The 27,920-nt window shown below is 41.0% G+C and overlaps 2 protein-coding genes across 5 annotated transcripts in view; both read right to left on the bottom strand.

Annotated features, from left to right (window-relative positions):
- bsnb (bassoon (presynaptic cytomatrix protein) b) overlaps positions 1-17,118 on the bottom strand; it is a 62,359-nt gene extending 45,241 nt beyond the window's left edge. For all 3 annotated transcript variants that reach the window (XM_061785177.1, XM_061785178.1, XM_061785179.1), the window contains exons 1-2: positions 16,787-17,118; positions 7,889-8,279 (exon numbers count right to left, since the gene is read on the bottom strand). In XM_061785177.1, coding sequence (XP_061641161.1) covers positions 7,889-8,279; positions 16,787-16,968 — 573 coding nt within the window. In that variant the 5' untranslated portion in view covers positions 16,969-17,118. The remainder of the gene's footprint in view (positions 1-7,888; positions 8,280-16,786) is intronic.
- Positions 17,119-17,954: 836 nt separating this feature from the next.
- On the bottom strand, positions 17,955-27,841 carry bap1 (BRCA1 associated protein-1 (ubiquitin carboxy-terminal hydrolase)). 2 transcript variants are annotated; one of them, XM_061784413.1, is made up of 18 exons: positions 27,668-27,841; positions 27,359-27,388; positions 27,189-27,243; positions 26,394-26,526; positions 26,182-26,301; positions 24,613-24,693; positions 23,447-23,508; positions 23,224-23,366; positions 23,056-23,134; positions 22,857-22,980; positions 21,447-21,588; positions 21,192-21,358; positions 20,828-20,958; positions 20,240-20,703; positions 19,553-19,788; positions 19,382-19,474; positions 19,217-19,289; positions 17,955-18,853 (listed from the first exon to the last, which is right to left on the bottom strand). In XM_061784413.1, exons 1-18 carry the CDS (start codon positions 27,702-27,704, stop codon positions 18,720-18,722), a joined length of 2,304 nt encoding a protein of 767 aa, XP_061640397.1. In that variant the 5' UTR covers positions 27,705-27,841; the 3' UTR covers positions 17,955-18,719. The 2 variants fall into 2 exon arrangements, with proteins under 2 accessions (XP_061640397.1, XP_061640398.1); XM_061784414.1 differs by lacking the exon at positions 24,613-24,693.
- Positions 27,842-27,920: the final 79 nt, after the last annotated feature.

Raw genomic sequence — 27,920 nt, 5'->3', positions numbered from 1 at the left:
TGATTTGAGTGTAATGTTTTAAATGCAAATGAAGACTGGCATGTTACAGTCATTCTCACTCAGTCATTCAGTAGGTCAGCGTTGACAGAGTAAGTCACACGCACAGCAGCATGTGAGCCCCTGTCTGGTCTCCTGCCAGTTCTAAATACAAAGAGATGAGGGCATGCTTCTGTCAGTTAACAGAAAAACGGGGAAGTCTAAGAAGCAATGTGGACAGAATGTGGAGCAACACAACATCATCCAATCAGAGATTCAAAAATAGAAAATCCTCTTTCTGTCTCTGCCATTGTCTCTATTTTGCCTTTCTAAATTACAATTGGTATAATCAAATATGTTAAGCTCATTTGTGGGTGGAAAAAAAAATGGAAAAACTAAGAATGCCGCTGCAAGGACAGCAAGCAACTATTTATCACTTTCATCTCTTCATTTCATTTCTCTCTGCGTTCCCCTTGTTATGAGGCAATCATGTGAATCTTTATGAAATATGATCTCTATCAGAGAAAAAAAAACGAGCACGCTGCACACACAACGGCTCTCTGTCCTCCTTCGCTGTCTCCTCTCTTTTTACGAATGTCGGTCTTTTTACTTCACCATGGATATTTCTCTCCCTTATCTACATTTCTCACATTGCTCCTCACTCTCCTCTTGCAGCTTCATCTGCATCTCTTTGGTACATTTTGATAGCTCTCATTCAGCATTCCAAGAAGTGATCAACCAAATTAAAAAACCTTGCTGTGGTTACAGTGTTTTTTGAAAGATCTGAAAACATTTTCCGAATTTATCTTGAACAAAAATCTGAATGTCTAAATTCAGGCATATGCAGAAAGAGGAGTCTACAAAGGTAGGAGCACAATGTGGTGCTGATCCAAATAAGGATTGGCCTTGTGGATCTGGAAAAATAAAATGAGTTACTGTGGACCATGATTAGCGCTGGTATCTCCATTGAATGCAAATCCTATTAATATTACCCTCTTTTTATTTTTTTGGCGCCCATTTTTAATTGTGTGCTCTTACAAGTGAAGATGTTATAATGTCAATAGAGTTCTTTCCCCCCTTAAGGGAGCTTGATAGATTTTAAAAAAAAAAAAGAAGAAAACTGAAACAGAACGAAGCTTGAAGAAGTATAGAGACAAGGTCCTTCGAGATCACAACGCAGTGAGGATACTTGTGATTCAACAGCCCATTAGTCCCCTCTCAAATTGGGCCAAAACACATTGAAATTCTTCCGGATGCTTCTTCACTGCCTGTCTGTGTTAATCTCTACTTTGCTGTTTAACTCAACAGTCTTGATTTATGTGTGAAATAACTTGCTTTTACTTCGTCCTCATCATCATTATTTCGACTGCGGTCGACCATCATCACTGCAGATAGAAGTCGAGCTAGATTTCAAGGCTCTGCGACCCTTCATTAGAGATGCCACCTCTGTGGTATTTTCAGACATTTTTCTGCCGAGAGACCTGAAATCAGGTCATTCGAATTTCTCGAGCTCATCTCCGTCACTAGCGAAGATTTCCGCCTACATATCCGCTCCCGAGCCAGAGCTGTGAACATAACAAACACGTGTGCTCTCACAAGGGGGTCTTCTACATGGAGGGAACCAATCAGAAGAAAGGGGGCCGTCTTAGCCAAATATGGACAAAGCGGATACAAAACTGGGTCAAACAGAAGTAGCCATCAGAGGGGCCTTTTCTGGACACTCGTATGACAAAACCATGGTATTTGTTTTTTTTATGAAATTGACACTTTCGTATGAAGTCCATGTTAAAGAGACACTTTATGGAGGTCTAAATAGCCAAAATATGGGATCTTTAAATGCAGAGAGTTGGGGGATAATAATTAAACCAGTGTCCCAGATTTACTCTCTGGCAGTTCTCTTCTCAACGCATTTCAGTACATGCAAAATTCAGACTGTGGCGTCTCAGATGGATTCTTGACCCACTTCACACTGTTTGTCCACTTATAGCTTGACAGTATAGGCGAATGTGCTTAACATTGACATTTACTATATAGCGATAGATAACATGGACAGATGGTCATAAATAAGGATGATATTCACTTGGAAGTTTCTTTTCTCACTTGGCATGAAAAGACAGTGGAGAGCTAAAAAACATTTTGGACAAATACACTCATCAAACTTCTAATTATCTTTCAGTTTAAAGTCTGCCGCCTGCAACACACAGAGTAAAACAGCTACAGAAACAATTCATTAGATGTGAAACTAAATATTAGTGCTCACATATTACTCGGTCGGTATTCCATACTTCTTAACACAGAATCCCACTGATCTCATTGTGGACTGGAGACCTGTGAAGCTCAACATTGAAATGAATTTGAGGAAATTAGGCGCCCACCTAACCTGAGCTACAATTTGCTAAATTCAACAACATTTCTGAAATGCTTCCTATGGATTCATCACAGTAACCAACTCCTTTCAAGTCACACACCAATTCAAATAAATCAACTTTTTTTTTTCCCCCACAAGAACACAGACTTCCATAGTGTAGAGCCACTCTCTCATGTTCTCCCCTGGCCTCTAATATACTATAATGCTTTATGGAGATTACTTGAGGATTTGTTTTAATAATGCTGGTAACGTTCAAACATTCAATCAAAAGCAGCTGAAAGGTTGACATGAGAAAATGATATGCCATTGTTAATTATAACATTAACGTTTTGTTTTAGTGCGAGGATAAGAAAGTAGACCTTGTTCCTCTCTCTCGCTAAAATATTAGCACTTTGCTGTGATACAAAGCAAGATGTCTGCAGTTGGGGAGGCCTCAGTTCAATGAGGCAGATGATAACTGTCTGTCCATGTGTGTGTGTATATTATCTTGCCTAAGGAGTAATAGGCAGGCAATTCTTCTGAGAAGCCATCAGGTTTTTCGAACGGTCTCCCTGCGATGTTTTTATTACATTGCAGCTCTCATTATTGTTATGCTTATCCTGTCTCTATCCTGGCTACTAAAGTGTTAGCATTTTTTCCCTTGACAACATCCGTTGTTGATGAAGCTAATAATATGAAAACAAACTGCAGAACAGTTGATAAATTCAAAGTGTGTTTTATTAAATGCACTAAGTTTGCTTCAGTTGTGCGTGGAGTCACTCAACTATGTGGCGACCAACTTGATTTATTTTAGTCATACAGGAGATTAATGATGATAATACGCAGTTTTTTCTGTTTTTTTTTTTTTTTTTCCATTTTGTGTGGGAGCTTTTGTTAAAACTGTTCCACAGCTCGGGGGATTGTTGGTTAAGAGAAAGATGACAAAAAGAGGATGTTCCAATACAACCTTCAAACAGACACATTAAAAAGTCATGACTGCATAACATGTTCAAAGTATAAATCCATTTTACAGAAAGTATGGGAGCTGCTGAAACCATCCTCATAGCAAATAACGTAAAACTCTGTAGAGAGTTTGGTTTTCAAGGGTGTTCGTCAACTATTGTGTTATATGAATGTTCAGCTATAAGATGAAAGAGCTGAGTCAATGTAAAACTGCATGAATGGCAGGAAGACTCATTGAATTTTCAAATGCAAGATGCATTTCTTTTTTATTCTGTCATCTTTTGCCACCCCCCAACTTTTTCTGTGGTTCACCCCATTTCTTTACACTCTGCCACCTCAGGACCAAGCCACCATTGCAAGGTAGGAGCTATTAATAGAAAGTGGACCAATTATAAAGCAAATGTTCCCCAGTATTATAGTGGGGGGAAGAGTGTCATTGGGGACCTTCTGCGCTACTTTATCGCTTTGAGCTTTGGGTTTCAATTGCATTATTCTCCGCGTCATCTCAGCTATACATTACAGGTATGCTTCCCGTCTAAAATAATGACCAACTCCCTTCTACCCTGAATGCATGTGTGTCTATATAAAAGACATACATATATAATAAATATAATCATAATAAATATAGCTATAAGTCACAAATATACTGTACCTTGGCGTCAGTCACATCATAGACACTGTGATTCACAGACCCGAAAGTGTCTGTGTTATACGGCATCTTAAATGTATCTAAATAGTTTCTTATCAGCAGATCAGTCTCCCCCTGCTCCAGCTGGCCATGTTCACTACAGTGATGGGTTAAATCCAGTGGACTTTCTGTCTATATGCATGTAAAAAGTGTGGAATTATGAGAATTGAAAATGATTTTTTGTCTATTTCTTCCTGATTATCGACACTGGTGCTGTTATTATATGATATTTGATAAACTGCTCTTTAGTTTTTTTATCATAAAATGGAAAAAGCCGCTGGGACCAGCTCATCCAAATACGGAATGTCCCTTGGTTACCAGGACTGTAATCAGCAGTGCAATCTTTCAGTAAATTGAAGGGAAATCCTCTTCAGTGCAAATTGAGCACACATGTCTCTCTACTCTAAAGCATGTTAAGTATCTGTAAATGACAGTGGAACCTCTGAGAAAACGTCTGGCCCAAACTGTTCCGAGATGCTGGTCGACCTCTGATTTGTTTTCATTCCAAGCAATTTTCCAGAGAAAATGATGGAAAATAGAAACAACCTGTTCCACGGTGAAAGTGATGGCATCAGAAAACCTTTATCAAAGGCAAATTTAGGCAAATTTTAAGCAACATTTAGCATTCGCCCTGTTATTGACAGTCCAGGGTGTACCACGCCTGGAATGGAATAATTGTAGATTTTCTTCCCAAAGATGTGGTCAAATTTTTAATAGGGGGATACAGTGCATTTATAAGAAAGTGTGCTAAAAACTAGTAAACGGCATAGTACACATGTAAATGAATTATGGGCTTTCTCCAGGTAAATATATACGTTTCTTCAATTGTCCAGTGGTGTGAATGTGGGTGTGGTTATTTGTCCAAATGTTCCCAATGATTGATTGCCCCGCCTCGTGCCCAAAGTCAGCTGGCATAGGCTCCAGCTCACCTGTGACCCCCAGGGAGGACAAGAGTTACAGAAAATGAATGGATGGCTATTTTAGGACGATTGATTCGGTTTGACTTTCAAATGCATGTAATGTACAGTATGTTTTGTAAGTATTTTCTTCATCAGCATTGATCAGTGAGAATGTGGCCGTAATCAATTTCATTGACAAATGATAAGGCTGCTAAGATATGTTGCTGTGAGGCAAAAAGTCAAATCCATTCTAAGTAGGTTAGGGTGGTAAATCTTCAGCTCTCCAGAGGCAGGCTGCTTTCACTCTGTGTTGCTCTCTCAGCATCTGACAAGCTCACCAAGGCTGAACCATAACTTCCACCTCCGCAGTCCTCTATGATTCCACGTCCTCCTCCTCTGCCTGCCATGAGCTATTCTTTACTGTCTCCCTCAGCCGTGCTCCACACATTTCTATCCAACTACTGCACAGTGCCAACCCCCTACACTTGCCCGTACAACATGAGCACACAAAGCGCAACCGACCTCTACCAAGGCTTACACATTTTCACCTGCAAAATCAATGCGTGAGCGGACATGACGGCTTCAGACCTCGCATACTGCAGCGAGGTTTAAAACTAGGTAAATATTTGGTTGAGGTACTAGTAGGGATTTCTTTTTATTTTTATGACGGCATTAATGAGTTGATTGAGCTGAAGCTTCAGATCATAGTTGGCAATGCTGGAAGTTAACACCTGATTAGCTAGTCACAGCCAGCTGCTCAATCAAGTAAGGTATAGTAAGTGCTGAAATAAAGAGTCGTTTGTGACATGATTTTGTATTTAAAAAATGAAAGTCATTTTTTAAGGGTTTAGAAGCAGCAACATACACGCCAGCGTCCTCACATTTCCGGTGCATTTCTCAAATTTGTAATTATATATCCTATATGAGCAGTTTCGCTATTGTCACTGCCTTATCAATGAACGTGTGTTTTGCACCGCATAGTTTTTAGTTATATTCTACAGGGGAAAAAACACAAGCAAGTAAGTTTGCAAATGGCTATTCCCAAATCGGCGAAGGTTCACTGCATATCAAAAACTGCGCGCAGGAAGTTGGACAAAATGGACATGAATCGACCCAAAACAGACAAACCCACGCTGATGTAGAAATATGTCCTCACACTTGAGCGATCACATTTATGCAAAGCTGCCCACTCCCAAATTAGTCAACACAATTGCATATTGTACATCTACGGTTTGAAAAGCCGACCTTTCACACCCTGCGCCAAGTATTTATTCGACTTGCAGCTGTTCTACAAGCCTTCAGGTCAGCTTAAGTGACATGCATCTCGGCTGCAATTTTCAGCATGAATCACTGGAGATGATGTGAAACTTTGAGACAGTTGACACAGCCAAACTTGACTCACAGTCACAGTGAAGCATAGCCTAATTCAAATCAGGCAAGTGATTTCTTTTCAGATGAAGGCAATAGTCTTTCTCCTCTACCTGTTGACAGCAATGACCCTGAAAATGCATTTCAATGATGGGGAGCTGCTGGGGAGCTGTTCAGTGGGGCTATAAAAAAAAAAGCTCATTTGGATGCTCATTAGTGTCTCTCAAGAAGGATAGAGTTAGCTTTTCAGAGTGTTTTATACAGTACACTATTTTTACACTGTAACATCACCTAAGAACTGAGACATTACTGTATGAACCTATGGGTGCTTAGAAAAAAAAAACAGACCTAACAATATTTGCCCAATCAGACTTTAAAAATGAAGACGACCATGCTTCTCTTTATAGTTTATTGTACAGTATGTACACTATACAGTATGGTCAATCAATCAGAGATCAGGCTGTAGCCCATATTGCCGTCTCAATTTTAATCCTCTTGACATTTTAGACAATTCTATGCTTCTTCGTCTTTCCCAGAAAATTAGAAGCTGCAAAGGGAAACGTTCTTAGATTAACACTCATTTAGTTGTAATGGCCATATGTCCCAATATCTTTGTCAATATAAAGGAACTTGAATTATGTAATTTTTCTCATGCATGATACCAACTGTCTTGTTCATCATCTGCTTTAAATGTAGGGTTGTGACACAGCTGGGCGGGAAACAGGCTAATATCTTGAAAAATTAAAGGATGTCTGCCTCAACCGTGTGTGACGAATCGGAAACTGTGCTTACAGTACATAAAGTGACCCATTTACAGCAGGCTATATACAGTAGCCTATATATGAAACACTGGGGATATGACGTGATGTAAGACAAAGCACAAAGACATCCTTTAGTATGCACAATTTGTCCGCCTTGCTTGTGTCATACCACAGAAGGTTAATTATAATTAAAACCTAGGTCCTCAAAAGGCAGATAAAAGAAAGGATGCTTTTATTTGATTATTTCAACGAACGATTCTAATTTAACAAGTGTAACTTTTTCTTGCGGAAGAATGTGTCTAAGATGGAAATCCACAGACAAAATGTGTGAGTTGTTTCCCAGAACTCTAAAGTATTTTTTTATTATTTTTTTTTACGAGAATGCAAACATTTTGCTTTATTCGTCACTAAAGTTCTGTGTGAAAATCAACAATATACTAAGTGCATAGATCATTTTACACTTGAAACTATGCGAGTCCCAGGATGCACATGTCTGGAAACAATGAGTCCCAGCCCTGGAACAATTAGCCCTTGTAACTTATTATCACGTAGTACAGATACAGTAATCCTCTGCTATATGGCAATTGTTGCTTCACGGTCCCGCTATATTGCAGATTTTTATTTGTGTAACTTATCCATTGCTCTTGCTCTCTCTCTCACTATATTATTATTCAGCCTGTCCTGATAGCAAATTTTATAGGATGATATATTTTCCCCAAAAACTATTTTGGGAAGGAGGTGTCGCTCTATCTTTTTGGAGCTGTCTTTGCTAGGCTATTTTTAACCTGAATGCGCTGCGCTGACAATGTATTTTATAAACTGAGTGTATTGTTTCGCTCTGTAAAAACCCTCTATACATAGATGTGAAGTGTACAGTCCATCTTACCTCAGTGAGGTGAGGGTTGGGGTTGAAGCCACACTGGTTGCACACCATGGAGCGGCACAGTGTGCAGGTGTTGAAGCTTGGCATGTCATCACCAGTGCCAGTCAGGTCGGCCGTTTTACAGACAGGGCACAGCTTGCTGCTGGGCATGGGCGCTATTTGAGGCACAGAATAAGGAGAGGTAGGGACGCTGCCTCGGTCGGGAGATACCGAAGGGGACCTCCCAGTCCGGCTGCTACCCACGTCCACGTGCAGGTTCTTCCTGGACACGTGACCGCGGCCCTGCTCCCCATAGGATGGGGCAGACTGTGGGGTGTCATGGGAGGCCAACCTGTCCCCTGTCCCATGACTGCTGTGGATGCCTGCTTTAGGTCCCTGGTCCGCTGCAGGTGGCCTGAAAGAGAACATACACAAATCAGAGTGGAATTTGAGGAAAAAGAAAGAAACACCCACACCTCCATTCATTTTCTACATCTTATTTGAGCGGGATACACCCTGAACTGGCTGCCAGCCAATTGCGGGACTTAAAAGTCACTGTCAATCGTTACCGTAGCAACCATTTCAGATGATGAGGGAAAATTATGAGAGAAGGATGGAGTAATTGGTGGAAAGAATACATTGTTTTTGTATTTACGAGCTGCACAGCACATAATTAGATGCTCACACACTGTGACATGCTGCATTTATTGAGTACGTTTTTAATCTGCACTTGTTTTTGACAACGACACTTAATTTGACAGTAATTAGTGAAAAGTAGTTAACCAACAATAAATTGTGGTGCAATTCCTTAAATTTGATGAGACACGGTAATGAATGTGCAGAGAGAAATTATCCATTGCGAGGTGAGATGCTTCACATCAAGAATAAAAACTTCTAATTCCTTTTTTCTTTGTATTATTGTTGATTTATGGTAGCTTGTGCTGTAATGTACGGAGCCATCAGGCCAGACATAAGTGCGCTGCTTTCCTACATCACAATGAGTTCCATTTCCGGTTCTGTGGTTATCATCCGTTTCCTCTTTGCCTTTACTGGAACGTGTGTGGGCAACACAAAAGAAAACTGGGGAAAAAAGCTGGTGGAGTTCCTTAGATGTCTCGCAAGATTTGCAGATGGCTGTTTAACCTCTGGATTTTCAAGGTTCTACTGTAATTGTTAACAAGGGGAACACAGTGTGGCACATTTTCAACATTTTGTACTGCTCGTGCCTCTGTAGGTTTCGTACATCTGGGGCTTGTGTGAACTCTTTGAACCTGTCTCGCTACAGTGAGTGCGACAACGGTAATCTAAAAGATAACAGTGACGCACTGTAAAAAAAACAAAACGTTTGTTGACTCTCTCAGTCCGGCCTTGGGGCATTAGTGGAATTCTCAAACAAGAATGGATGAATTTGCTTGTCATAACAACTTAGATATGATATTGTCATGGCCGTCATCTTCAAAGATATTCCCAGCATCAGTTTGGCCTCCATGGTCAGAGAAGAGTGGAGATAAAGGAAGGAATAAAGGAATTAAAATAGAGCGTGTTAGCCACAGTGAGTCACTGTCACTGACTTGGGCCGCTGCGCAACTGGAACTCTTTACAAACCATCACTGCTCTGTTACATTTCAATCTGACAGGGTTGACCACCATTCTTGTCTCTGCTCTGAGCTAAACTGGACTGGAGAAGAGAACACAAACTTGTGACCATGCAAATATTCTGAGGACTAATGATGTCTACATTTTGTAAGTTAGGTGAGTCATGTTTTTGATGAGGCGGCACAGTGGTTGACTGGTTAGAGCGTCTGCCTCACAGTTCTGAGGACCGGGGTTCAAATCCCGGCCCCGCCTGTGTGGAGTTTGCATGTGCTCCCCGTGCCTGCGTGGGTTTCCTCCCACATCCCAAAAACATGCATGGTAGGTTGATTGAAGACTCTAAATTGCCCGTAGGTGTGAATGTGAGTGCGAATGGTTGTTTGTTTATATGTGCCCTGCGATTGGCTGGCAACCAGTTCAGGGTGTACCCCACCTCCTGCCCGATGATAGCTGGGATAGGCTCCCGCGACCCTTGTCAGATAATGGATGGATGGATGTTTTTGATTACAGATGAGTAGTTCCTCTAGTTACTCCCAAAGATGTTTCATGGTTTAAGAGCTGTGGTAAGCGCTCTAAAGCTCTTCCACACCAAACTCATCCAACCAAGCCTTTATGGATCTTCCCGAGGCACATAATTGTCTCGGAGGGAACTAAGGGTTAGAGCCCGATGTCTATATGTGGTTGATGATAATCCAGATTCCCTATCTCTAGGACCAGTTAAAGAAGGCAGTGAGGATCGGTACACTTTTGGTGTACACTTCTGCCTAGTGTCCACACATTAAGTGATGTCCACACCTTCTTTCCCTGCAGTAGGTTGGCAATTAGAGTGGATTACAAAGGCACTTGACCACTAAAAATGGAATAAGGTATAAATGGAGGAAAGCTATGAAAAGATTTCTTCCATCCATCAGCAAATGGGAATCCACTGTGGGAAAAATTCCATTTTATGTCTACGGTTTTATGTCCTTGGTTTGACAAATTGCTTCATCACAAAGTGCTTACTGAGAGGTTTGTAAACTGCCACTCTTGTAACGGGAGCAGTTAATGATATTGTGTGGAAGCAGACACAGACTTCTTTGCACAGTCTCACTAAGGTGACGATAATTTTTTGTGTATGTCACACAACATTATATATCTAGTAATCAAGACAAAAACAACATGATAACACATTTACAAGTCGCTGTGTTAAGTGCTGGAAGTCAAGCCAACAACCCACAGCGAGTTAAAAAGCCATCCCAGCTACTCCAACCTCAAAAAGAGTTTGATGAAAGACTAATGCATTTTTCTGGTTGAATGCATTAGAATGATTCTACCAATATCAAATCAACATCTTTACACCCACATACTATATATAATATGCGGCATTTGTGCAGAGAAAGAGCCATTCTATTACCTTGAAAGGAAGCAAAAAAACACAGCCAGAATTACAGGTTGCCATCAGATGGACATTACAAAGGGCGCGTCGAGGTTCAGATCATTAGTGACACTCCACTCCTAATCAGAGCACAGCAAGCAATTACAACAATAAAGCTAATATCCCAAATATTTTGGGGTTCGTTTTAAAGCACAACATATATTCAAGATGATTTAATTATAGTTTTAACTAATAATGTTAAATAACTGATCAATGATTTCAATGCAATTAAACTGTTTTAGGGTGGAGTGTATCTTAAAAATGGAACCTAAGGTAAATATTCAATCATGACAAACTAACAGGAATCCTCCAATTTGAGTTCGTCATGCAGAAAAGCATACATCTGGACAAAATTCCAACTAGTAAAGGACATTCAACATTCATATTTTCTAAATCATACCAACCCCTCATTTACTGTAGACTCAACACAAGACTTGAGTTAGCTCGTTGGCTAGCAACTAGCGATATGTTAGCTCTGACGTTTCTTAGGTTATAAGCACTATCGAACTACTGTAGCTTGCTTGAGCTATCGAGAACAATTTTACGAAGCAACAAATGTTTCACATCTGCTTTATGGACCACAAATTGAACTACCTCTTAAATGTGACAAAAAGAACTTTGTATTGCTAAAAATGAATGTGACCATGTGACTGCTAACAGAGGGCTGGGGGAAAGTGCATTCTGGGATTTGTAATATAAGTGGTACATGTATTGTCGACCGACTTGCTGGTTCTGATAGACAAGAGGAACTGAAAATGAAATGCATTATAAATACTACTTTTACTATACACTTTTCAAAGTAGTGCTGATGTGAAATCTCGGGGCAACGGTCATATTATGACAGTAGAACATCTGGAAATGTAGCTTACAAATGCTAATTTACATTTTTCAGTAGCTCAGTAGATGAGGTGCGTCAGGAAGGTTCCAGGACTGAAACATATGTTTCAAACCTACATTACGAGTTTTCCCCTTCAATGTGGGCCAGACGATCAACCAATGACCTGAGCATCTGACAGTTCCCGGCTGAGAAAAACTAGAGCTAGAGCAACCTCCCTACTCACCCGACCTGGCTTCATGTGACTTTTTGCTTTCCAAAGCTTGAGGGCGTCATCAAGATGGCCGTGACGATGGAGCTGCGGAGGATTCTAGAAGAATCCTTCCAGGAGTTCATGAAGGCGTGGTATAGAAGGCTGAGTAAGTGCGTTAGACTCCAAGGGGATTACTTCCAAGGGGAAAACTTAGTTTAGTTAGTTTATATTGATTAACACCAGTCCTTCAAATTTTCTGAGACACCTCGCTTAGGACGTGGCACTTTAGCAACTTAACATTGAACAACAGCAGTTTGAAATATATTTCTGGCAAAACATTCGGTCGGCCGGCACGGTGGTCGACTGGTTAGCACATCTGCCTCACAGTTCTGGGGACTGGGGTTCAAATCCCTGTGTGGAGTTTGCATGTTCTCCCCGTGCCTGGGTGGGTTTTCTCCGGGCACTCCGGTTTCCTCCCACATCCCCAAAACATGCGTGGTAGGTTGATTGGAGACTCTAAATTTCCTGTAGGTGTGAATGTGAGTGCGAATTGTTCTTTGGTTCTATGTGCCCTGCGATTGGCTGGCGACCAGTTCGGGGTGTACCCCGCCTCCCGCCCGAAGATAGCTGGGATAGGCTCCGGCACTCCCGCGTCCCTTGTGAGGATAAGCGGTTGGATGGATGGATGGATGGATGAACATTAGGTCGCTATTTTATGACATTATGTAACAGTTAAAAAAATATTTTTTTTCATTTTATTTATTTTTTAGCATGAATGCACTGGCATTATTGAGATGATTGGGATCATGCTGTCACATCTGTTCACACAATTTGTCTCAGCACTGTTTAGTCAAAATAGTTCCATTTGGCAGTGGACGGCTGGGCAAAACTCAGCTTTGGCGACAGCACAGTTTCTGTAACTATATGAGGAGAACCATCTGCAATCTAAAATTATCCAACACATTTGGACGAATGTGTTTTAAGTACAAAATATTACTTCCAAATTAAATCATGCCTTGCACAAGCTTGTTGTTGAAAGTGTTACATAATAATTTTGATCTTGTTGCCATACATCTATTTTCTGTCCCCATATTGTCATGAATAATAACTGCTTTTGCATTATTTCTTTGAGTTGTGACTACCATTTGGCTTGAGGACGGTGCTTTCACTGCGCGACTTAAATTAAATATGAAGGTGCACAGTTTGAACATTGTCTTGGAATATGACCATATCTGTAATTGCTGTTCTCTTACATTATTTCCAATTTGTAACAAAAAAAAATGTATATGTCGTCATATGTTGAATTTGCCCACTGACGTAGTTTCAAGCACCAACAATATGGTGTTTTATTAAGTACACTTGCACATACAATATCTAATATAGCGCCAAAAGAAGAGCAGTCTAACATAACTTTATTGTACTAAGATAATAATGCTCAGTTGTGTTTGACACTGTCACACATGTTTTAAGACAACAGTATGTTTCATATTGTGGTTGTGATTTGCAAAGAACTTCACAAATACAACTGACCACTTCAGAGACAAAATACAATTAGAATATTGGAAAATGATGCAAAACTACAACCCCGACACCAAACATATTGACAGCATAGGTCAGAACTCAGCATTGTTATAATTGTAAGGGTATGGTACTGTATGTTATTTTAATAGATCCCATTGAACTGCGCAGGTGTATCTCTGATACTGTATATCAGGTGACACTGGTTGACTTTCACGTTGTTCTTATTTCATATTACATATAATGCTAAGTGAAAAAGTGTTACAGGCTAAAACAATTGCATCATTAATACCTTCATTGAACCTGTGGCGATGTTTTAAAATTTCAACATTGCTGATTGTCATAAAGGTATAAAGAGAAGTTAACCACTGTATGTCCATAGTACTGGTCCTCATTAGGGTTGCAGGTGAGTTGGAGCCTATCCCAGCTAACTTTGTGCGAGAGTTAGGGCACACACTGGACTGGTTGCCAGCCAATCATGGGGCATATAGTATATACACAAACAAAGATTGACATTCATATTACACCAATGGGCAATTCAGTCTTCAAGGAACCTAACATACATGTTTGCAGACAATGCACACATGCACATGGAAACCAAGCGGACCCCACACAGGAGGGCTTGAACCAAATTCTAATTCTGTAACGAAGACGTGCTAACCACTATTCCGACGTGCTGCCCAACACCCATCCATCCATCCATCCATTATCTGAGCCGCTTATCCTCACAAGGGTCGTGGGAGCGCTGGAGCGTATCCCAGCTATCAACGGGCAGGAGGCGGGGTACACCCTGAACTGGTTGCCAGCCAATCGCAGGGCACATACAAACAAACAACCATTCGCACACACATTCACGCCTACGGGCAATTTAGAGTCTTCAACTAACCTACCGTGCATGTTTTTGGGATATGGGAGGAAACCGGAGTACCCGGAGAAAACCCACGCAGGCATGGGGAGAACATGCAAACTCCACACAGGCGAGGCCGGGGATTGAACCCCGGTCCTCAGAACTGTGAGGCAGAAACCCTAACCAGTCGTGCGCCATGCCGCCTGCTGCCCAACACTGTATAGTAAAACTAAAATAAAGTCAATCTACTTGGCCTTTAAAGATGCATAAGAGTGGCGTGTAATGGACAGAATAAAACAATTGTTGTTTGTTGTCAAGCTTTGACCTTTGCTGTGCTTGTTATTAGTCATCATGCTTTCAGCTACATGCTTTTATGTTTACATGTTCTTGATCAAATTGATTTGTGCATCCAATCGATATCTTATTTGCAATATTGCACTGAGCAGATACTTTGTGCTCTCCATTTCATAACACGTGTCTTCTTTTCAAACACTGGTGTACACACACTCTGTGTTCTATTTGTTGATTGAGGCATAGTTTTCCAGAAAATGTTGGTTGAATTCCAAATTATATGACTTTTGAGGTGCTTGACCTTAGCTCTTCCATTTTATTTCACTTCTGAGTTACGCATAATGCATATTGTCTCATTTTAAAGAAATATTTGTTTTTACTTAATCTGCCATCTACTCTCTATTTCTCATCTCTCCCTCCTCCGTGTGCTCTTTACATCACTCTCAGCACTCGCCTCACTTGAAGAGTGGCCGATGGGTGGATACGATGAAAAGATCACCGGGATGAATGGCATCGACCGCTGCGCGCCGAGCAACGTGGCCGAACGCGACTGAACAGGACAACTGTGAAAAAAATACATTTAGCCACTCATGCACGCACAGAACCAACTTGTTGCAATGGAAAAATTGCGTCACCCTTGGTGTTCTTATCCAAAAACAACATTTTGTGACACCACATATACTGTACGACTGTGCTATATATTTTTTAATTGAACCGCAAACAACATGTCGTGATTGTCAAGGAAGAAGCGGATTGCCTTGGCCTCTGTGGCTCCGTTATATTAATACAAAGAGTGGAAATGGGTGATGAATAAAGGAGAGCATGTGGAAATTTGATATGCTCTTGGCAATCATCGCCCCATTCATTGACTGCGCTCGGCGACAGAGACTCTCCACGCTTCACTTTTTAGACACAGGTACATGTGAAATTATAAACGATGTAGTTACCAGTACATATTACTACATAACACAATATATATAGTGCATATTGTGTATTGGTACAGCATGGCAGTGCCCGGCTGGGTCTTGCTTCATTTACACCCAGAAAGGTATTTTTTGTTGTGAAAGATCATGAGATCCAATATGGCATTTTTGAAGGAGCACCTGCGATTAATACTTCTAATCGCAGCAAAACTAATTTCAGACGGGCGGCCACTCATAAAAAGTAGTTGCAGAACCGCGCACGCGGCACGACACTTCGGTCGCGTTTGGCTGCGTCATCCGATGTGTGGAGGGCCGTAAACCTGCTTTTTCCCAAACCGTAGAGCTTCAAACATCATTAAAGGTATATGCCTTTCTCTGCATGAGTTTTACACCTCACTTAGTGTAATAACACCAAGCAAGCTTTTAATAGCTATGAAAGACCAGGGGATTCCAAGCCATATCACTGGATGAGATGCAACTGTGTCATTGCTGTCTTGCTGATGTGCGTTAGGTAATATCAGATTTTGTAAGCAAGGGTTATCTCTCCTGCACAGCCACACAAACTACGATGCATAATAATGGATATGTTTATGAGTACTATTCTGCAAGCATTGCGTATTTCTCCTAAAGGGTAATAACACCATATATTTTATTCCTGTTATTCCTGTGCATCTGCAATTCCCATTGGACTGTGATCCGATAGATTAGGCAGCCTTGGCTTGTGCTCAACAATGATGCTGTCAGACTTGTACATTTGTCATCTTACACACCAGTGACACAAGGATCCAGACGTCGCCTCGCCAGGCGAGGTAGAGTTCTCGGAATGACTTTGTCATTTTACTGGAAATGATGCCAACGTGTGTTCGGGAAATGAACGTAATTGAACACTTCACCTCGCTGGACAAATGTCGCTCGTTCATTCATGATATTGGCGAAGCCCGAGGACAGTCCGCGTGGAAAGGGGCGTAAAAATACCCGTACTAACGCCGTACGGTACGGTACTGTAATCACGTTGTATTAATTATCTAATCTAAAGAGCCTGTATGCTACACGTTAGCGATGGCTAGTATGCATGTGATTTGGAGAGAGAAAGCAAGAGAGAGAAAAACACAGCGAATTTGTTGCTAAAATGGGTGGCGAATTGTGTTGACAAGGATATTGAAATAAATAATTAAGCACCCATTCAAGTCTATCTCCACACGGAGTCGCTCGGTGCTACATCTACACGTCTCCACGCAAGCCACCCCACGCCGCTCGCCACGTAACCTCCCTCGTATCTGGCCACACTTTTCAAGCTCGATCGGCTACCTGTTAATCCCCGGCCCGGGTCCGGTGCCACCTCCTCCGGCAGGCGCTCCGTTGCTCGGCTTGATGAGCTGTCCAGAGTCCGGTGGTGCTGAAATGGAAGCCGAAGCAGCCGCTGCGGGGACCGCGCAGGGGCCGCCTTGTCCCGCCTGTCCCTCTCCTTCCATGCTCGCCTCGTTCCCCATCGTCTCGGGAAAGGTTCGGAGGGAGAGAAACGTTGTCGTAGACGGTTCTTCGGCCGCGGGAAGAACTCGTATAAAAGTCAGCGGTGCTCCCCTTCCGCCATCATCGCCTACAATCCAGCATCCGGCACGGAGCACGCGCGCTGGCGGACAGGGCGCGGAGGCGCGCTGACGCAATGGGTGGGAACGTGAGTGCCACGTACGTGCGCGTTCACGAGACTTATTTTAGGCCGCACGCAAATAGCTCTTTAGCTTTGAGCCCTTCGTGGCACATGATCGGAGTCCACCGGGACCTCCACGAGTCATACCGCCCCTTTGCGCACCACTTGTTTATGCATGCAAACGGTTTAAAAATGTTAGGGTTGTTGAACTTTTTTTGTTTTGTTTTTTTGCCACGGCCCACATTGTTTTATGGTTTCCCTCATTCTGTACTATACAATGTTTGGCATTGTATGGCTAACCCACACACAGTAATATGAGCAACCATTAGAAAAATGTTATAGTTATAATCCATCCATCTCTGTTTGCTCTATTTATGCCGATGATTACAAGTGATGTAATAGTACAGCATTGCTGTGGTTAGCGCACATACACACACCTGTTTCACAGCAAAATAACACATTGAGTTTAATTTTTGCAGCTACCTGAGAGCCATTAAACAAGATTATTGTGTTAGTGCTCAAACATGCTGGGGCAAAATCTGAAAGGGTTAACAAGTAGCATTAGTCAGCAATAAAAAAAAACAAAAAAAACAATTAAGTCAGTCCAAAAACAGGAATTTCAACACAAACTAAATTTCTGTTAGAACATATTGTAGAAAATAAAAACCTAAATGATTATCAGGGATGGGACACCTACAGTCGGTGGGCCATAAGGGCATTTGATCTGGCAAGCATTTCTAAAAATGAATAAAAATCCAGACACACACAGATGAAAGTACAATACTCAGTCCACAGACTATTTGTCAGTGTCAGAAAAACAAAAGAATGCACTGTTTGAATTTACTTTATTGTAGTATGAAATGACAAGCACAACGGCAATTGAGCTCAGGGAGTTCCTGCTGAGCCGAGTAACATATAAATATGTACAAGACACACACACATATGCACATGCAAATGAATTATTACTCCACTCTTAGATCTCTGAGGTACAAAAAAAAAGAGAAAAGATTATTCACCTTGTAAAGAAAGTGAGGGAAAGAAATACTGCAAGATGAAAAAGCTTTGACACAAGGGGTAACGATCATGATTTTTTTTTCCTTGAGTTTAAAACTGTCCATACGGAATGTCATTTTTTAAAATTGTGTGTTTGATGGGTGGGTACCCATCAGTGGCACAGCATTTGGTTAGCAGATGTAATTTTATGACACACATACGCCGAAGAATCCATTATTCAGGAAAAAAATTCAGACTATGCTTATCATGAACCTGTAATGAAGTGTCCCAAAAACATTACAAACTGCATGACCAAAGAGCATTCAAGTTCATTAAGTACATTTCATTTCTTTCCGTATTTACAAACTGTAACTAGCTGTATACAATATCACTAAAAAGGTATTACATTTATACACACATGATAAAAACACAAAAACAAAAAACTAACCAAACAATTTGGTCAGTTTCATGAGGAGTACGAAGCTGAGACTATAACGCCACAATGAACCGGTGGCATGATGAAGTTCACGAGTGCGGCGTTTTCCGTTTAACCATGATGTTTACGATTGATCCTTACAGAGAAGATATGATTCCTTAAAATTACTGGCGCTTGGCCTTGTAAGGTCGGGAGCGTTTCCTGCGATCAGGCTTCCTCTGTTTGTGCAGGCGGCCGATACTCACTCCCTGCCGACGACGCACCGAAATATTCTGCTCCACAAGGCTGGCTAGCATCCCTGCAGAGACCAACCAATTTAAAATTAATATATACAGCAGAAGGCCGTGATAGAACTAATGTTGTTTTTATTATGCAAATTATTTGCAAATGATAATTTGTACTGTTATTTTTGTATACTATATATATATATATATATATATATATATATATATAAACTGTAAGGCAAGTTAGTATAGTAACATTAACGAGAAGCTTTTTTTATTATTATTTAAGGGGGACCATAGCGGTAAATGTGCATTGACTCTGAACTTTATCAATTGCCTGTCAACTGACAATGCAAAGTCTATCAAACGTTGAAAAAGGAAGGAAAAAGGGGCCTAAATATAAGACGGCATTAGACAAGAGAGAGGCCAATATTTACCTTCTTGGGCCAGCATTGATATAAAGGTGCAAATGAACTCATCATAATTATGGGTCCGCCTCTGATCGTCAATCTGCATACAGGAAGACAAAACGATTTTGATGGAAATCCAATGCAAACAGTCGGTCAGCCAAATTACACTAAATGGTTGTAAATAAAACTCACTTTGTATTTCTTTCTTTTTTCTACTTCCTCCTTTAGATAAACCTCATAATTGGCAATGTCCGCCTCTACGCACTTGAGCAGTGCAAGCAACTCCTGCAATTGACAGAACACTGTCGTAATTATGTCACCCAGCTTTCCACAAATGGCATAAATAATAGTTTTTGGACTTACTTTGGGTGAGTACTTATCCCCTGGGGGCTTGCTGTCTACAGCGGGCTCGAGACCACTGTGCTTTTCCTTGTTAGGTTTCACATCATCTCCATCTTTTCTCTCCTCCACCTCCTCTTTCTTCATCTCCACAGATGTTCCCTTGTTCTTCTCGCTCGTCGGTTCCCCGTCGACTTGATCTTTGTCTTTTATCTTCTCAGGACTGCAAGGCGGCTTGGCAGCATCTGCAGCCAAATCCGCTGGAGGGGGGAAAAAAACCCAACAACAAATAATACTGTTCTATGCACCATCATTGGGCAATACCACATTGTGCCTCAACATGCCAGGCAGCGCTGAGGTATAACGAAAGAGAGAATCTGTACAGTATATGCCTGTGAGTATTGTCGTATGCATGTGCTGCATCTGTGTTAAAATAGTTGTTTGAATGTTTATAATTACCGTAACGTTTATGCTAATTTCCGTTACTTCAACTGGAAGTGACAAATAAACAGCGTGACGCAAGCACACTTTGCCTCTTATTTGGAGGCTGTATATCATGGATTTTCACCTCTTGTGGGTGGTTCCAGATCCAGAACATATTTCCCGCAAAAAACAGAGAGGATCACTGTATTTCCAAACATGCCATGACCATATTATAAGAGTAAACCTGAACAGAGAATTCAAACCCCAATGAGTGACATGGATACTCACCAGATGGTGAAAGAGAATAAATGACTCCATCCTCCAGTAGGTGTAGCAGGGCCACACTGACAGACGGACCAAGTTCTCTTACAGCACGATTATGTCGGGAGTCTAGCCGAAGCAATTCGTCTTCTCCGAACAGCACGCGTGACAGATGGGATGCTACGGGACTAGATGGACGTGTCGCGGCCTGCGAGCGTGCGGGTGAGCGAAGCGGCGAATTGAAGGCACTGCCAATCTCAGAGGCTGTGTCGGTGCTCTCGTTGCTAGGTGTGGGTGAGGGCTGTGAAGCGGATGTGATGCAAATGCCGCCAGTCCGTCCTTCGGTGCGCACAGAGAGTGGTGTGTTGAGGGCATCTTTTTTTTGGGCCTCCTTCTTTAGTTTCTCAGCCAAAACACTGAGGGCAAGCTGGCTCTCCATTCCTGTTACGACCCTTCCTGTTCGTGATCGCAGACTTGCCTTCCGTCTAAACCTTAAAAAAAGAACATTTCAAAAGTGCTATCAAGTATCTTCGAATGCTGTCAATCAAGGAGCTAAAGGGCTCTTCTGTGTGATCAGGAAAAAGATGAAAAAGGAGAAATCACCAGGGAACTAACCTCGTTGATGCTCCTGCAGATGCAGTGACTTCCTCTTCATCCTCATAGTCATCTTCATCCTCAGAATATGCTGGTCGTGCAGGCCCTTGCACTCGAGAACGTCCAACAGCGGCAGCAAGATCCTCCTCTTCCTGTCAATCAACATATCTTCATTCAGGGAAACGTTGTTTGCAACGGCCAAAGTGCCTTCCACGCTGACAGTTTGTATTTGAAAAGAACCCTGTTTCTAACGGGAGGGATGACCTTTTTCATGTCCTGTAGGTGGCAGTTCTGCTTTTTTCTTATAAGCAACATCATCTATCATTTTAACAATCCTTGATTTGGCATTTAGATTCACACCAGAATGTAATGATTCCCCCCTCACCTGCATTGGAGACTTGGCATAGTTGTGATTGTCGAGGAAGGCAGGCAAGCGTTGAACAACAGGGTTGGTGACTTGCTGTGAGCCTCCTGGTGGTTTTCCAGAGGCCTTAGTGTTTCCTGAAGGAACGGGAGCAGCTTTCAATTTCCCTCCTGACTTGTCCACAGAATCTAAAAAAAAAAAAGGAGCCAGGATTTTATTTCAAATCCATCTTTTTGATATCCACAAAACTATTTACATGAATAGAGGAATAAGCACCAGGGGAAGCTTGATCAGCCCCGTGGGATGTTACTGGCACTGCATCAGTTTCTTTCTTGATTGAATTTGTCCTGCCTTCGAGCACAGAAGAGTCCTGCTGCTTCTTGTCATGGACAAGCTCAGGCTGCGTGAGTCGGATCATCTGCAGACACAACAAATTCATTATTTTCTTGATCAAAACGTAATTTGATAACAAATCCTAAATTGGTATGCAATTTTCAAGTAGAATTATTAATTAATGGTCATCTTAACATCACTCCAATTCAAAATAAAAACAGTAAGGCCAGTTCATTTGAACAGTTGTAAATTGGTGGCAAGGGCACAGTGTAGTGGTAGTGGCTGACTAATGCAGCTGGGGTGGGCTCATTTCCCACCGCACTTGGAGGTAGGCATTACTATAACTCCACTCTAGACCTATACGTATCCATAATCCATAATGCCCATTAAAAAAGCAGTTACCAAATGCCAACAAAGAGATGGAGAAAATTCATGTTATCAGTCTTCCATGGATCAGAATTTAATAATGATAAACAAAAAATCTTTCACACTCATAGATCCGGGATATATTATGTGTACACACACACGCATATACATACATACACAAGTTTTTTTTTTAATGCGTTTATGTGTATCATGTTTGTACTATTGTTGGGCCTAGGGCTTGAACGATACACCATGGTTAAGAGTCGATTTGTATCTCGATTTCTGACCAACGGTTACAATATGCATTCCCATTTAGTAAATATAATAAAGATATTAAAATTGTATTCATAATATTTTATATTTATTAATTCGTTTATTACAATATTATATTGATTATAATGATGATGTATAATATATTAATATACCTTATAAATTTGCCAGAGTAGACTGTGCCTGTGTCTTCGTCCATGGCCCACTTAAATTAGTTTCAGGATGATGTCTTTGAAGGTGCATTAACACGTTCAACGTGACTTGGGGAAATTCTTTGAAGCACGCTAACGAAATGTTCCCATTCTGCTGACCTAAATGAACTTGGACGTTCTGCAATTTCAGGGCTATTAGTCGTTCTAGCCATGTGTCTTCCTCTCCTCTGGTCCGGTCTGCTCACGTCGTTGAACAGAACAGCATTAGCCGTAGACAAAGTTTTGCTCACGCCTGTCAGATGACCATCACACGACATGCATATGGAGGGGGCTTACTGAAGAAATGTATCTTTAATCTAGCCTTATGTTTTTAAAAGTAACTTAAAATAACAATATTAATTAGATTAAGTTTGGTAGCACTTTGAGCCTACATTTCTGGTTCTGGATTGGAGGAACAAACTCTAGGAATTAGAAGGGGTGTGTTAGCGTCTTAGAGGATCGCAATTTTTGATTTCAATACTGTATCGTTACAGCCCTAGCTGGGCCCCGAATGTCTATTTCCTACCTTCTGTAGACCTTCAAGAATAGTCTGACGATTCTTCTTTAAAACCTCAAGTTTGGACTCGTATTTCATCCTACGGTCCGGCACCACTGCCATCAAGTTGAAGCGGATGTCATGATACGGCTCGCTGAGAACGAGAGGTGCGAAAGAGTGACAGTGAAGCTAGGGAGAACCCATTAGAATTGACAGGTTCAACACTCACCCGGCAGTGGCCAGACCAATCCTCTCCATGATAACCCGCCGAGCTTTATCCGTCCATTCCTCCTCCTCTCCCCATGGCCCTTAAATAGTTCCGCAAACAACATAATACATTGTTATTTACAGCGTTCTACAAACAAGCAAACACGTGTACTGAAGTATCCAATCTTACCATGGTCAATTGGGTAGGCCTTGAGGCCATCGAGCTCAAAGAGGCGATCTTTGATGGGGACATAGCTCACAAAGTGGAAGGCCTCCATGGTTCGCACTGCACTGATCCCATTCTGTTTCTCTGGCAGGTGCCGAGGCTCCGGTCTCCAGAAAAACAGAGAGAGCGAGATCAAGAAAAAACTATTTGAACATAGGGAAGCTGCAAAATGTTATGGTAACCCTACCTGGCATGGCTGTTATGTGCTCTGGCCAGCTCGGGGGCATTTCCTATGGCATAACCTTTGCTCTGCAAAATACATGCCATTTTTTACTTGTATGTGACATTTGCAAGAGGAATTACACAAATACATGCTGTCCAATCTGTTCATTAGATTTCCTCGTATTATCCTCTGGGCCATGACTGAAGGATAATTGTGCTGCTTGGTGTCCCACTCCCTTAAATGTGTTTTGTAGGAAAAGAGGAGACCTCCAAAGGGGCTAGAAATAAAATATCAACATATTATACAGTGAAGCCTTAACCAAGGAGTAGCCTCTAACTCACTAATCATACCACAGAGTTCATGTGGACCATTTATCGCAGTCTCGCACATGAACTCTTTCAATCACATTAAACGTAGGGATGCATGATGATTATCGGGCCGATGAAAGAAAAAACAAAACAAAAAAGACGTCACACTTATCGGCCCGATACCGAATAAACTGGACCGATAATAAGAGGCGTATCATTCAGCGGCGCGCTGATCGCCAGTGGCTGCTGTTTGCACTGGCTTGGGACAGTCACGGATATGTTCACCAAAATTCAAAAATAGTCAATATATGCAGTAAATTAGCATATGGTCGCCGGCACTCACTGAAATTACCAGCATCCAGTGACTTTGAGCTCCAAACTACGACGACTGCCTCGATAAACCGGCACGAGTTCGAGTTTGCCCCAAGACGATAGTCCAAGCTAACTCCGCTAGCCTCATTCAGCAGCTTGTATTTTGCAGCCTATAAAATCTTAATCTACCCTCCCTAACCGTGCTCTAAACTGTTTATTTACACCCCAGTTGGAGGTTTGCTGTAAATCTAAGTGCACAACAAACATAATTACACTCAATGTATATTTAAATACAAGACAGATTTTATAAATCGTCAGCTTAATGCTAACAGTCGATGGAAAACCCTATTGACGGGCTAGTTAATATTAGCATATGGTCACAAGAGAGATTTACCTTCAAATAGCGAAAATTCACATACAAACACCGTAGTAACACATACAGACAAGTAATACAATAATACGGAAAACACATATATTCTTCTTAATCTGTGGAAAAACGAGTTTAGTAACATTATTTCATGACTTTCTTTTACTCTTTTTTTTGTTGTTTTTGTTTTAGTTTTAGCTTACAATAAAGGAGTAGCTCCATGCATGTATCGCACCACACTTCCCCAAAGAGGCCAAGGCGCACACAGTAGGAACTGTCATTGACTGTTTAAAAAAACAAAAATCAATCAATCAATAAAATGCTCTCTTTCCTGACTGCAGATACAGTCATTGACCGTATAAAAAGACACTTTTTTTTCTCCTGACAGTGACATGAAATCAGACAAACCTTTGCTGTTTTGGGTCAATTAGGATTATCAAAATTATTTCCATTTGCTAAATGCCAGAATAACATGATTTTTTTTTTAGACAACTATAATAGACAATATGGATAAAAGCATTAGCAAGTTTTTAACCATTAATTTAGTTATAGATTTTTTTTATTTCTAATATATTATTATTTTACTTAATTTATTTTTGTGTTCTTTTAAGTTCTATTTCAAGTTGCGTTTTGCTAGTTGAATAACTAGTAAATAGTAGTCAAAATGTTCAGAACTAAATGAATAATTGTGTTTATTAATAATTATATCAATACCAATCAAAATGATTGTGATTATTATTTTTTTCCATAGCTCTAAGTGCTAGAGGACTCTGCATCTTTTTGCACAATTGTTTTTGTCAATGTCTTTATGTCTCCAAAGTGTTCTGTAAATTGACTGTCTGTTGTACTAGAGCGGCTCCAACTACCGGAGACAAATTCCTTGTTGTGTGTTTTGGACATACTTGGCAAATAAAGATGATTCTGATTCTGAAATATGGATGTCTTTTAAGCTAAAGACATTACAATAGTATTGATTGCACAATAACAAAATACACTTATACATCACATCTCAATCATATTGTACTTGTGTATCGATGTGACAGTAAAAAGGCACTTTTATACTTATTATATTACATTACATATGTTGAATACATGATATATGATAATAAATGATGACATATTAGTCTAATATCATTTAACTTTAATTATATGACTAAAAAGGCATTCTATTAGACAGTACATCCAGTTTGATATATAAAACACAATTATATACAATATAAATAAGTAGAGGGTCCCTGCTCCAACTTTCCATAAGTTTGGGGGGTCCTTGAGCTGGAAATCATTGAAGACTCCTGATATAAACCATTACAAAAAAAAAACGATATCGGTTATCGGTTTCAGCTTAAAGTAGCAGCAAGTTATCGGTATTGGTGGGGGGTGGGGGGACGGACGTATCTCACACCCCTAATTATAAGACCCTCTGATGCTACCGTAATTTAATGGCTGATATTGCAAGGGCTGCATACTGTATGTCTAAAATTTGCAAAAGCTCAATTCTCTGCCACTTTTGACAGCGGAGACGCTCGAACATGACAAATTGCATTCTTAAAAAATAAAAACAAAAGTGAGGATGTCGCATACAGCAAAGAAAGCTCTTCCCTTTTTCATAGTTTTCGTAAGACAGCTTGTTCTCCAAGAGAGCCAATTTAAATACAAATCAGATCATTTCCAGTCCCCAAAGGAAATGGATTACAGCCTCACAAAACAAATCAAGAAATTGTCAATTTAGTAAATTATTTTCAGACATGCTTATTATGTAAGAAAACTCTTACCTCTGGGCTGAAGCCTTTAGTGAACGCTTTCATGCGACTCAGGGTGGTGCCAAGCTCGACACCACTGCAATTCAGAAGCACACTCAGCAAGGCATGAGTGGCACACGAATTTGGTATCAGCTTAAGAGAAAAATTACAACAAGCAAGCATTCAAATCTTATTTCAATAATGTCATTATCACTGTTGTCTTTTTGAGGTCAACGATCCAATACCTGATGTGCAAAGAACATATCATTAACTATCTCCTCATCGATGACAGAAGTTTCATCCACTAAAGTATTAACTTTCCTTCTGGATCGACGCTCCTCAATCCACTTAAACAGGAAGATGAAGCCATAGACTGGGCTGGAAAAGAAAATGAAGCACTCAAACGTGGAAGCTTATAGAATTTTAGGTATGGCCGGACATAGGTTTTCGAGGTGTGTCAAAAAATGTTCCAGGACTGGCGTCACAAACGATAGATAAACCGAAACAACAAACAAACAAAATATGAGTTTTTCCTTGCGATGTGGGCCATACGATTAACCAGCATGTTTGCCAAGAGATGAGAGTCATGGAAGGACAACTTGGTTGTTGCTTCACAATGACAACGCGTCTGCTCACAGTGATCTGAGCAGCCGACAGTTCCTGACCCACCCACCCGACCTGACGCGGCGTGATTATTTTTCTCTTTCCTAAGCTCACGGAGTCAATCAAGGGGACCAGTTTAGAAGACAGGGTCGACACCAAGATGGCCATGACGACGGAGCAACGGAGAGTCCAAGAAGAATCCTTGCAGGAGTGCATTAAGGTGTGGCAGAGAAGTCTGGTAAAGTTCCTGAACACTTCAGATGGATTACTTTGAAGGGGAAAACATATAATTCGTATTATTATTTTTCATATTTAGTGACACTAGTCCTGGAACATTTCTGACGCACGTCGTAAAATTTTAGCATTGCGTGAAGGTCTCGACTATTGCAAATTTTGCTTTTGTACTGATCAACCCTCACAGCTTACAAAACACGCACCTTTGGCACTTGCTTTGAAGGTCATATATTTCCTCGACTTGTACGCCTTTAACACCTGCAAGAAACATGAAACAATTTCTAATCAAATCAATTTCCTAGTAAGGGACGAAATGGTTTCGTTGCAGTACCATGTTTTTACTGATTCAACATATTAAGGTTGAACTACTCACCAAAATCTTCAACTAGCAACGTGAACAATCCTGATGATGAAAAAATATATATACAGTTTACACAGCGTTTAATCCCTTCCATGACAGAAAGCCAAAAAGATGGCAATCATGTGTACGACAGTCAAGATGACTGAGCAAAAGCAAGCTCGATCACTCCCCAAACGCATCGTAAATAAACTGCACACAACAAACCGTATATGATAGAACATTAATGTCGCCGTTGCATCATACGGAGGGAGAGGAGTAGCTTGGATGCATAATTAACGCCAGCTGTCGTAACGTCACTATGATCATGTTGAAATAACTCACCTGGGTCGCTCTCGAGCTCCAGCCACCCTTTGTTCATGTTTGCGTTTGCACACAGTGCACACTATCATTTAATCGGCTTATTGTCCACGTCCATTGCCGAAGAAGTAGTAATCTTGAACGCGCCTATGCATACGCGATATGCATAAGATAAACACAAAAGACAAGAATTGGCCGCCTACAATTTGCGTCATCAACAATCGACGTGGTTGACGCACACAAAACAATTCTAATTTCATTTTTAGGGAATTAGATG

This window comes from Phyllopteryx taeniolatus, chromosome 9 (assembly GCF_024500385.1).
Source record: "Phyllopteryx taeniolatus isolate TA_2022b chromosome 9, UOR_Ptae_1.2, whole genome shotgun sequence".
NCBI classification, from domain to species: Eukaryota; Metazoa; Chordata; class Actinopteri; order Syngnathiformes; family Syngnathidae; genus Phyllopteryx; species Phyllopteryx taeniolatus.
Note: the sequence above shows the minus strand (reverse complement) of the source record. Positions and strands in the feature narration are given on the sequence as shown.

Coding starts and splice junctions, on each gene's coding strand:
- bap1 (XM_061784413.1), bottom strand. CDS start 27,704: ATGAACAAAGGGTGGCTGGAGCTCGAGAGCGACCCAG. Junction 21,589..22,856: donor TTCTTGAAGGTCTACAGAAG/GTAGGAAATAGA, acceptor TTGTGTCTGCAG/ATGATCCGACTCACGCAGCC. Junction 18,854..19,216: donor ATCAATGCTGGCCCAAGAAG/GTAAATATTGGC, acceptor TGGTCTCTGCAG/GGATGCTAGCCAGCCTTGTG.